Source organism: Ochotona princeps, chromosome 6 (genome assembly GCF_030435755.1).
Source record: "Ochotona princeps isolate mOchPri1 chromosome 6, mOchPri1.hap1, whole genome shotgun sequence".
Classification (NCBI taxonomy): domain Eukaryota; kingdom Metazoa; phylum Chordata; class Mammalia; order Lagomorpha; family Ochotonidae; genus Ochotona; species Ochotona princeps.
Genome location: NC_080837.1, coordinates 8,049,790 through 8,061,947, shown reverse-complemented (window position 1 = coordinate 8,061,947; position 12,158 = coordinate 8,049,790). Strand labels below are relative to the sequence as shown.

General features: G+C 44.9%; 1 protein-coding gene across 2 annotated transcripts in view; it reads right to left on the bottom strand.

The window, feature by feature from the left end:
- The window catches only part of EFL1 (elongation factor like GTPase 1), a 118,851-nt gene that overhangs the window by 14,476 nt on the left and 92,217 nt on the right, over positions 1-12,158 (bottom strand). For both annotated transcript variants that reach the window (XM_058665541.1, XM_058665540.1), the window contains exons 17-18: positions 11,390-11,537; positions 2,328-3,298 (exon numbers count right to left, since the gene is read on the bottom strand). In XM_058665541.1, the coding sequence (XP_058521524.1) occupies positions 2,328-3,298; positions 11,390-11,537 (1,119 nt within the window). The remainder of the gene's footprint in view (positions 1-2,327; positions 3,299-11,389; positions 11,538-12,158) is intronic.

Below are 12,158 nucleotides of genomic sequence, written 5' to 3'. Positions count from 1 at the left end.
ATCACATGCCAATTTCTTAGAAAACTGTGAAGAAACAGGTATCTGTATATATTTACGTAAGGTAACCCTTTGGAAACAAAAGGGATTTTGTAACACAAAACTCCAGTGTTTCCCTTCAGGTGGAAGATTAATCTATTAAAACGACCAGCTGCAGCAGTGTGGCGGCTGTGGGGGTTGCCCCAGCCAGGCCGGACCCAATGCTGGGGCCAAGCAAACCTGAACTCACAAGGAAGAACAGAAATCAGGATGGAGCACAGGTCATGCCGAACTAGGCTCTTACACTGACTGGTCTGCATGAGCCAGGGATACTAGGCCACAGCATCGAAGACAAAGGCTGAGACAGGTGAGGGGCTAAGCCAACTGGGTCAGAGCAACCACTGGCATGTACATAATCTAGGGCTGGGAATAGGCTCGGTTGGGGAGCTGTGAGAGTACACCCTTGCTGGGTTGGGGTTCCCACAGGAGAGTGTGGGGTCCAGAGTGGGGGATGTGTTCTGGTCTGGATATCGCTGCAATCTCCCTTGGCACAAGTGTGAACTGGGGCTGGGTGCACCTAACCAGGCTAGACGCTGCACCATCTGGTGCTCTGGAGAACCAAGGTAGATGTAGGACGGACTAGGCTGGGTCTCTGCTCCTACTGAGCCATGTGTGAGCTGTGTCTGGGTATGGACAAGCCTTGGCTGGGCTGAAACATTCAACAGTGAGAACCGGAATGGACTGAAGGCCAGCAAGGAGGGCTAGCCCATGGACTCACCAATATGCGCAAGATCTGGCATAGGGAGAGGTTCTGATGGAGGAGCTTGGGAAACTCATCTGTCAGGACACAGTGCCTGCAGGTGAGCACAAGAATTATGATAGGGAGCAACCCAGACCAGGCCAGGGAAAGGTACCCATAGGCATACCAGATGTGGCCGCAGCGCCCAAACAGCACACGTAAGAACCAGGCAGGGAGGGGCAAAGCTGCAGGTGAAATGTGGGTTCCTCTGCTGGACAACCATTCCCACTGGAAAGTGTGAGCTGGGATGGGGACAGATCAGACCAGGCAGGACTACAACACCTGTGGACCTCATGTGGACTAGATCAGGGAAAAGTCAGGTTGGGCTGACTATTCCAACTGGTACAAGCAAAAATTAGAGTGGGTGAGGGCTGGTTGGGCTTTGCCGTAGCATCAGCTGGTAAAGGCTGGCACTGGGAGCTAAACACTGGGGTTTAAACTCCAGAACCACCCAGAGAATGCATAATCTGGGAGTGGGAGTAGCTTAGGAGGGAAATAATGGGCACCTCCTTCTTGGGTTACCACTCTCACTGGACAGCACGAAAACCAGGACAGGGCAGGGGTGGCTAGACAGGCACCTGCCAGTATGTGTGTGGGCTGGATAGTAGGGTTGGTTGGGTTGAACTAGGCCTCAATGCCCATTGACATGTATGAGAGCTAAATGGGATGTGGGACAGACTGGACGAATCTGCGGTACATCCTGGCAAGCACGCGGACGAGCATGAGTCGCCCCAACTAGGCTGCAGCTCCCACTGGTTTGCATGAGGACTGAGTATGAAGTAGGCAGGATCGGGTTGGACTGCAACACCTATCAGTTCGTGTGGAAGACAGGGCTGGAAACTGAACTCACCCAGCAACTGCAACCACCAGCATAGGCATAAGCTGATTGGGGCGATGGACTGTGCCAGACCGTGTACTGGCAAACACACACAAGAATCAGGTCTGGGACCACCTCAGACAAAGTTTCTTTGGAGATCCCTCCAACTGAACTGCTGATCTCAGAACTCCAACCATGAACAGACTATGTCAGCCAGTGGATTCTGAATAGATTTCATCGTGTTTGGAACAGCAAGATAGGCAGCAATTCAGAACTGCTGAACTATCAAAACTGCTTGAGCAGAACCCTTAGAGCATGCCCCACATCAGGGACCTGGGATGGGTGGGAGGCTGGGTGGGGCTTCTCCCTTTGTTTCTCCCCTGATCCCAGATACAGGGAAAAAAAGAGAGAGAGAGAGAAATATTAGTGTGGAAACAATGGTCTTACCCACTTTCCTGCTGCCCTCGACCCTTTGTACCCTAATCAACTATGTAAGATTATAAAAAAACAAAAAACAAAAAAACGACTTGCTGCAAACGAAACAATCCTGATTAGTTGCATTTTTCCTCCCCTGAAGGTTTCAAGACCCAAGGCCTCTAGCTTTCAAAGCCCTCCATTCCCTCGTATTGTAGAAAATGTTAATAGCATAAAGGAGTCTAAGCTTTTGGCACCTGGGAGACTGTGCTGTTCTAAGGGGAAGTCCTTGCAATACTCAACGTTTCACCACCAACTTACCAAGAACGTCACTGGTGGCCATGATGTCGCAGGTGTACATGGCTGCCATGAGGCGCTGTGGTTTCACCTGCAGGGCGTAGCGGCACGCTTCCTTCATGGTGGCAATCAGCTGACCTGAGAAGGGCCCATAGCAGTCTGTGAGGGACGAGTCTCCTTTCTGGGCAGTCCTCTTCTCACCGGGCTCTGGGGGGTCATCCTCGTGCAGCTCTCGGTCTTCACCTCCATTGGAGGTGTGTTTGGCTTCCACCTGCTCCTCTGGCTCTAGATTCTGTCTGTGACTTGCGGCTGGTTCCTCAAGTCTGCTCAGGTCCCATTTCTCCAGGACAAAGCACACACCCATGAGGGGCTCCTCACACATGGGCCCCGACAGGGTTGCTAACTGGAAGCCGCTCACAATGCTATTGCCCAAATCTCGGAATCTGCTGGCCTCTTTTGAAGCTTTGCTGGTGGGGCTGGTCCAGACCGAGTGCTCGAAGTTTTCGCTTTTATTGACTAGGATGTTGGGCCCACATTTTCTGGGGCCGAAAGACCAGATTTGGTCCACCGTGTTCCTCCATTTCCGTCCTGTTAGGTGTTGCTCCAGCTTCCCTTTGAATTCCAGAATTTTCTCTTGGGTTCTCTGGTGCACTGCCTCGCTGTTTTTGCCTTCAGAAATAGAGGATGTCAGCTGCTCCATTGCACGGATCAGATCACTGTTTGCTTCCAGAATCTGGGTGACTTCTTCTGGGAGGGGCATGGCTCGAACACTGAGAGTGGCCAGTTTATTGGGGGTTGTCATGGTGATCAGGCCATCAGAATCCACTTGGATGCCTTCAGGGATTCTGCTCTGATCTTCCTTAGTTTGATGGATGACTGCAACCTTTTGTTGTTTGCCTATTTCTTCATTGACCATGTCAACTTTGGGGGGTTTTGTGATCGTCTCTCTGAATGGAATAATGGGCTCAGACACACTGATCTGAATCTTCGCAAACCTACAAATTCAAGAAAAATAGGTTAGAGTCCAAATGGTATGCAAGCTTCACATTACACAACAGGCGACTGTGCAGAGACAGCAAAATAAATGGTATTTGTTATGAAAGCCCTGTAATTTACATTATATCACAATTCAAAAACAGCTCTCATTTTAGACTGAAAAGAGAACCTCTAGTGGGAATATACCTTCAGGGAGTTCTTGGTTTGTACTGAAATTTCATTGCTTTGTTCATTCACAAGATAAATAAACCGCTTATTTAGATAAGAAATGTTTTCAATGAAATAGAAATGTTTTAATAGGATATGCCATATAAATTCCTTAAGATAATATTTGCCAATCTAAGCAAGAGACTGCAGAAGAAAATCCCAACCATCCTAATGCTACACACACACACAGAATCAGAGACCCTCAGGATGGGGTATTGGATCTCACAAGGTACTGGGTGTTGACAAGGAGGCTTGCCCTGGGCCTAATGTGACCAGAGGTTTATGCAAGCAGCGATTTCCAGAAGAACTTCTGCCATAATCGGCATGTTCCTCACCTTCACGGCAAGGATGGATGGAGTACTTGAACTATGGCTGGTGTAACTGAGCAAATACATCTTTTCAAATCTTATTTACACTTAAAAATATTTATTTAAATTTAACAAGTTATTTTTATTGGAAAGTCAGATATACAGAGAGGAGGAAAGACAGACAGCAGGATCTTCTGTCCGATAATTCATTCTTCAAATGGTTACAACAGCTGGAGCTGATCTGATCTGAAGCCAGGAGCTTCTTCCAGATCTCCCACGAGGGTGGGTGCAGGGTCCCAAGGCTTTGGGCCATCCTCGGCTGCTTTCCCAGGCACAAGCAGGGAGCTGGAAGGAAAGTGGGGCTGCTGGGACATGAACCAGCATCTATAATGGGATTCTGGTACGGTTAAGGCAAGGATTTAGCCACTGAACCATCATGCTGAGCCCTAAATCTTAACACATTTAAACACCCACATGCAGCTACTGAACATCTGAAATGTGGCCGTGTGATTAAGGAATTATGTTTTCACTTTTGTCTCCAACACATTTAACTTCTAAGAGCTGTCCATGGGCAGTTGTTGCTGCATTGCACAGCCCAGGACTGGAGCCCCAGTCTGACCCCAGGCTCACAAAGCACCTTCTGTACCCACAGGGCATCACGTTTGGCTTCATGATGGCCTCTTTTCCAAAGGAGTTCTAAATCCACAGAGGGCACATTCTAGAATCTGGCATGAACTGATACTAGCGAAGATGAAATTGGGCAGTCTTTCCCAGGAAATACTGAAGTTTTGATCTGATCTACCTGTGTTACCAGCAATAGGGATGGATGAATGTATAAAAGTAAACATATTTATATATTTGTACACAGGTATAAGACATTTTGGAATCTCAAAACAATGTGTTCCCTTCAGAAAGTGATTTGGCTAAGAAACGGAATACTATTTGGCTTGGTTGTCAAGTTGCCACTTGGCATCCTGCCAGCTATATCCCATACTGGCATGCCTGGTACAAGTTCCAAGGCTGCTCTTAACTCCAGGCTCCCGCGAGTGCACACCCTAGGAAGCAGCAGGGTCAAGGTCAAGGAGCTGGGCTGCTGCCAGCCATAGGTGAGACCCAGATTTTGTTCCTGGCTCCAACTTCAGCCTGGCCTGGGGCGGGGGACTGCAGACATTACAAGGGTGAACCAGAGGATGGGAATTAGCTGTCTGGGTTTGCTCTCTCTCTGCCTCTCAAATATGTTAAGAAAATAAACAGAAGTTTTGGTAATGCTTGCATTTGATCCTAGATTTGGTTTCCACATTTTGTGGATGTTGGGGCAGGACCCTGATCTTAAACTTCTTGGTAAATCTGAAAACTCAACAAATGCATGTTTTCTGAAAATCACTTTAAAAAAGTCGATTTTACAATACAGAGGCTGAAAGAAACCATAACATATAGAAGAAAATAAAAATGTTGTGAACAAAAGTTCTGTTTTTTTGCCAGTGAATCTCTTTCTTTCTTTCTTTCTTTCTTTTTTTTTTAATTTCATTTTGTGACACAGTTTCATTGGTTCTGGGATTCCCCCAACCCATCCCCATGCCCTGCCCACATGGTGGATTCCTCCACATTGTTGCAGTAGTACAGTTCATATCCAGTCATGATTCCCTCATTGCAAGCATGTACCATGCATAGAGTCCAGCATCTTATTGTCCAGACAAGTTCAACCATTTCACTGGGAGAGCATCCCCAGTCCAAAAATAGAGCTGGCAAAATATCATCCCCTCCAATGAAAACTCACAAAACAACATCAACAACAATTTACAACATAATGGGGTTAATTGGTATGGTACTGAGTGACTAATATTGTTAGAAAAAGCAAGTTCTTAACCTCATCCTGTGACTACTTCATTGACATTTCAATTTTAGTTTATATACAACCGGCTGCTCTACATCTTAAAATGGTTATGGGGTATTATTCAGCTGTCTCGTGTCTATTTTCCTAAGTTCGCCAAGTTCAGTAAAAATCATGCTTCAGTACTATAAACAGTGAATCTCTTTCACACTTTCAATAGCTTAGTTCAGTGCCATATACTTCTATGTAGATGCAAAATATGTAAGACGGAAAGCTACTCTACAGGATAGTCACTTAAAAGTACCTAAAAAAAGTACTTACGAACTTCATGTATACAGCATACACAAACTGAGGGATGTGTGTGTTGAGTTTTTAGAAGGCTCACTTCTTAGGCGTGAGGCTCTGAGTTAAGTGTTTTAGCTGCATTATTTGGTACAGGCTACCATCATGCTCATTCTGGGGAGGAGAAAAACTGCTCAGAAAGAAAGATGAACCAACTTCTCCCAACAGTTAGCCAATGGAGGTCTAAAATCAGAATCCATACTTAGTTATGCTGTGCTAAAGAACCACAATGGCACACGGAGAGAATAACTTACCATCACACTAGCTAGTCTTTACCACTGGTCATATAAAAATTAGTTTGTATGAGGTGATCGGCTAAAATAATATTTAACATCTAAAATGGCAAAAGTAGGGCCCGGCGGCGTGGCCTAGCGGCTAAAGTCCTCGCCTTGAACACGCTGGGATCCCATATGGGCGCCGGTTCTAATCCCGGCAGCTCCACTTCCCATCCAGCTCCCTGCTTGTGGCCTGGGAAAGCAGTTGAGGACGGCCCAATGCATTGGGACACTGCACCCGCGTGGGAGACCTGGAAAAGGTTCCAGGTTCCTGGCTTCGGATGGGCGCGCATTGGCCCGTTGCGGCTCACTTGGGGAGTGAATCATCGGATGGAAGATCTTCCTCTCTGTCTCTCCTCCTCTCTGTATATCTGGCTGTAATAAAATGAATAAATCTTTAAAAAATAAATAAATAAATAAAATGGCAAAAGTAGAACCTGCGATGATGGCTCAGCAGCCAAATCCTTGCGACACAAGTGCCAGGATCCTATATGGGCACCAGACTGGCTCATGTCTTGGCTATTCTACTTCCCATCCAGCTCCCTGCCTGTGGCCTGGGAAAGCAGTCGAGGACGGCCCAAAGCCTTGGGACCCTGCACCCGTGCGGGAGACCTGGAAGAGGTCAGCTCAGCTCGGCCACTGTGGCCATCTGACGAATGAACAGTGGACAGAGGATCTTTTTGTCTCTCCTTCCATTAATGATCTGCCTTTCCGTTAAAAATACATCTTCAAAAGAAGAGTCATAAGTTGATGCCCATGTTTGATTTTTTTTTAGAAAAGAAAAGCAGTTAGAAATCTGGGGAACAGGAGGGGTGCTTTTTTATAAAACATTATCATTTGTTGGCAAAAATACATTCTTATACTTAAAACATTCAACAAAATCACCGGGAAAGTTACTGAAACTATGAGAGAATATAACCACGGCCCTGTCCACAGGTTTCTGAGCTTTGCGTCCCCTACCGTAATCATTTACATGATCCATTAAGGTCACCACACACCATGGTGGGCGCTGTGTTTGCCTGCCGCACCCACTAGGCACCCCAGGATAGAGGGTTCTTTAACTCCCAACAAGGCCAAACCTGTCATTACTTCAGAACAAAGCTCAGTGGGCTCTGCCAGACTGCACAATCCCCTGTGGCTTCCCTCCCTGGCAATTAAGAACTCTGTCGGCCTCTCTTGTCTCAAGAGGACAGTCCCCTGCCTCCTATTCCTGGGCATGATGCGCTCCTGCAGAGGAGTGTGGCAGTGGAAAAGAGTGGTTTGTAGCATAGCGCCAGGTGGGTCCTGTCTTCTGAGAGGCGAAGAATTACATGCATGTTCTTAATACAGTTAAGAAACTTGATAGTGCCGCGCAACCAGGCGCCGAACCAAATGACTGAGCTGTGATCACATACTTCAAAGTGAACGCCCAGGAAACTTTCAGCCAAGCTGAGACACAACACAGCTAGCGTGCTGACGGCCGCCATCCCAGAGCCTCCTCTCCAAGCGGTGACAGGGAAATCGCTAGCCTGCCTTTTATTGTCACTTCATGTTCAGTTTTTCTGGTTTTCATCACTTCAATGTAGAATCCCTATACTGCTTTCTGCATTTCATACAAACAGGTTCAAACGATTTGGGGGGGGGCAACCCATTTGTTTTCCTGGATGTCATATTCTGAGGCCCACCCATGCTTCTGTAAAGCTGTTGTTTTGTTTACTGAGATTATTCTGTGGAATTCCATTATGTGAATCTACTGGAACTTGTCAGTCTGTTTTACTGTCTGAGTTGCTCTGTCAGCTTTTGGGTAGAATTTCTGTTGTTATGAATACTTCTAGTGCATCTTGGCTTGCTTTGTATTGTGCATATAGAGTTAAAACTGGGAGATTAATTAAGCAATAGAAAGATTTTCTATTTTAGTTGGTGAAAAAGCAGTCAGACCAAATCATATCCACACTCGCCCTGCAGGTGAGTTCCTCTTGTTCTGTCTGCTAATGCCTGATATGCCATTAAAAAAAAAAAAATGTCAGGACTCAGCCTGCAATGCTGGCATCCCATGCGGGCTCCTGTTTGGGCCCAGGCTGCTTCACTCGCAAGCCAGTTGCCTGCTATGGTATGGGAAGGACACCTGCCCCAGCCCCGGATTCTGTGTCATCTGGGGAGTGAGCCAGAGGGCGGAAGAGCTTTATTGTTCTGTGTCTTTCTCTTCCTCTCTGTGTAATCCTTCCAAATAAATACATAAATCTTAAAATTAAAAAAAAAAAAACTTCTGGGGGATATGCAGAGATATCTCACTTTAACTTTCATTGCATCAATTCCATTAATTCACTACTTTTTTGTGTTACTGGTCTTTAGGATTTTCTTCTGTGAAGTACCCGTTTCAATCTTTTGTCCTTTTTTCAGCTGAGTTGCAGCTTTTCCCATGAATTCAAAGGAATTCTTTATGGATGAGGGATACAGGCTTGAGCATCCCTAAGCAGAAAACCTGAAACCTGAAACCCGAAACTCTAGAGGTTCCAAAATCCACCCTGTGGCGCCCAGGAAGCTTCGGTTCTGGCGGATGTGGGGTTTCCCGGGAAGCTGCGTGGATGGTTCTCTCGTATCACACACCGTCTTTTCAAACATCTGTGGGAACTTGGCACAGCCCCTCTGCATGTGAGGTAGGCAGGCCCGGGCTCCAGGTGGCCTCTCAGAGCTAGATATGAGTCCACAACATAAAGGGAGATGGCTCTTGGCATTTTCAGAAATCGGGATCGTTACAAAAAGCAGTTAAACACTCCAGAATTCGAAAGATATCTTACTGAAGTGTGGCTATGTTAATAGCTTTTACTATTTTCAGTCAGTACAAGCTTAAATTATTTTTAGGCATTTGGATGCAGATATTTAAAAAGTGGCTTCAGAATAAAAATGTATTCATTAAGTGTATTAAAAACAAAAGTGGCTGGAGTTGTGGCACAGTGGCTTATGTCACAGCCTGGGACGCCAGCATCCCCGGTGTGCGCCAGTTCGTGTTCTCAATCTGCTCTGTGACAGCACACTGAGAAAGAGGCAAGATGGCCCAAGAGCCAGGAGCCTTGCTCGCCATCCACATGGAAGACCCGGATGAAGTCCCAGGACCCTGGCTTTGGCTTGCCACGGCCCTGGCCACTGCTGCAGTCAGTGGGGACAGTGATTCAGGAGATGAAGATCAATCTCTCTCTAACTCCGCCTTTCAAAAACTGATTAAAATAAATTGCTGACAATATGTAAAAGACACATTTCTAGAAAACTAATTTCTTTTATTTATGAAGCACAGTTTTTTCCCCCCTTTTCAATCCTGATATTAAAACATAAACACAGGGAAAAGTATAAGACAGAAGTGCAGAAAGACTACAGAAAAATGTATCGATTAAAGTAATGTAAAACTTTCTGGGGACAGAGGAGAAGAAAGCAATATGACATTTAAAACTAAGCACGTGGTTTGAGCAGACACTCCAACAAAACTATGGGCATGGAGGCTGGGCCCTTTCTGCACAGGCGCACTGGCCAACGCGGCAGAGAACCACAGACATCTTTCTGTTTCCCAGTGCACTTAAAGGTCAAGTTTATATTCTGCTGTGGTCTAGTATGTGGTCAGAAGTACGTCCAGAAACCCCCAATAACTTCATTAAGAGATATTTTACTGTTAAAATATTTTAAAGATCTATCTATCTAGCAACACAACTCAAAGGTCAGTTTTTAGGTCAAAGTGGGTAGTATTACTTGAAATGTAAGTTTAAATTCCAAAAAGCATGACTTTTAAATTTAAGGCTATTCAATGTGCATTTTTATTTGGTAACAAGGAAAGTGAGAAGAGAGAAAATAATTTACTGCACATACGCCAACATGGTCTGAAGAAATCCCCTGAGAATGAAATCATTATTTTCAAATATACTGTGTCTTATGATTTATCCAATTAGCGTTATTCTCTGATCATTAGCACCTTTTAGAAATTCCAAGAAACTGGTAACCAAAGTAAAAGAGATAGCAGACCTACTTCTGATTTTTGTTCTAATTACGGTTACAGGAACACTGTAAATGGGACAAGGCCCCATGACCATCACAACTGAGGCACAGGCTTGGGCGTGTTCCCCGGCTGTCAGGGTTTCTCCCCAGGCCCCAGGGACCAGCGCTGCCCCAGCAGCTGTTCCCGTTCTGTGAGAAGCAGCAGGTTTTGGCAAAGGACCACCAGCAGCAGTTGAACTGAGCTGCTGCAAAGATTACAGGAGCTAAACTGTGCTTAATGCAGTGACTATCACAGAACAGTGTACACAGGCCATTCACAATGATCACTTTGGTTGTGATTAGTATTAATAAAGGAAGCACAGTTGGGAATTCTTTTTTTTTTCCCCCATGAATAAGCATATAAATGTTTACAAACAATGAAGACCTTTTGTCTTCCAGATTGGTAACATTTTTAAAAAATAGCAACACTCAACGCTGGCAAAAGAGTCACTTTAAAATGTTCATTGTTAGTCATAAAGTAGATTGAAACAGGAAGACATGGATCCTAAGCTTTAAGATTATTCATGTTTTGGGTCAGCAATAAAATTGTCAACAGTTTGTCTCAGCCAAATAAGCAGGGCTGTGCAGATCAACATACTTTCTGAACAGGTACAGAATGGCAATGGGGGCTATTTTTGCATGTGTGAATGGATGATTCTTTTTTCTCCTCTATATTTTCTAACTGCCACAAAAACACCCAATGTACTTGGAACAGGAACAATGCTATTTATAAAAAGTGATTTGGGTTTCCTGTGCCATGACGCATCTTATTTACAGACAAACTTGAAGATTTCCAGGTCTGCATGTGGAGACCCTACCCACATGAGAGGTCTGTTCTAATAGCTCGTATTTATAAATTTACAGATTTTGCTGCCCTGATATGATCTCCGTGTGTGTGTGTGTGTACATGCCTAAAGTAAAATATATTCATGAATGTATGAAAGAATGTTATGATGCAAGCCAAAAACACAAAATAATCCAAGTGTAGATAGAAGCAATATTTTTTTCAGTTACTAAAGATTAAATGTAAGATCTAGTAACAGTTCAAGCCTGTCACTCTTCTCCAAGATCAAGGGTCTGAGTTAGACCAGTGAAGGACATCCTAAGATGTTCTCACTTTGACCTGACCTTTCCGTTAAGTCGTCCAGGCACCGCTGCAGGTGGACTTCCCCTGCCGTCACCAGCACGTGCTCTCCCGTCTCCTGGATTAAAATCTGCACGCAGGGATCGGCCTGGTTGAGCAGCTTCATTCCTTTCACAAGCTGAGGCATCTCACCTGTGGTAACAAAACGAGACACTGATTAAACGGGGCTTGATGGGAAGATAAGTGCAATGTAAAGACAACGCGTCTGGCCTTGAAAGGAAAACCGCTTCTGCTACATCTCATGGGTTTCTGATATTTTTGTTTTTATTTTCATTTCTTCAAAGAAGTTTTTTTTTCTTATTAATTTCTTCACTAACTCATAAGTCATACAGTAGCACTGTTTGCTTTAAGGTTTTTGATTTTCATTTCTTCAGCAACATAGTGATCATTTAACAGCACCTTATTTAACTTCATGCTGCTGTAAACTTTTTCTACCTGTTGCTGATTTTGTTTTAGGGCTTTTCATTTAAGGGGATATATAGAAACTGTTTAATAGCGACTGTCACATCTAGATGCGAAGATACAGTGCAGTACGCATCTCTACTTCCAAATCAACTATGGACTTCAATGAAATCATGAAATATAGCTTGACAATATGATGCTGGACTCTCTGCCATTGTCCGTGCCTACAATGACAGGATACACTTAAATAGCAGAATGATGGACCTATGACTGTTTATGAAAGATTATGCTATTGTAATAATATAGGGGAAATCAGTCAGGGGGAGAAGGGACTTGAGGAGGGGGGAAGAG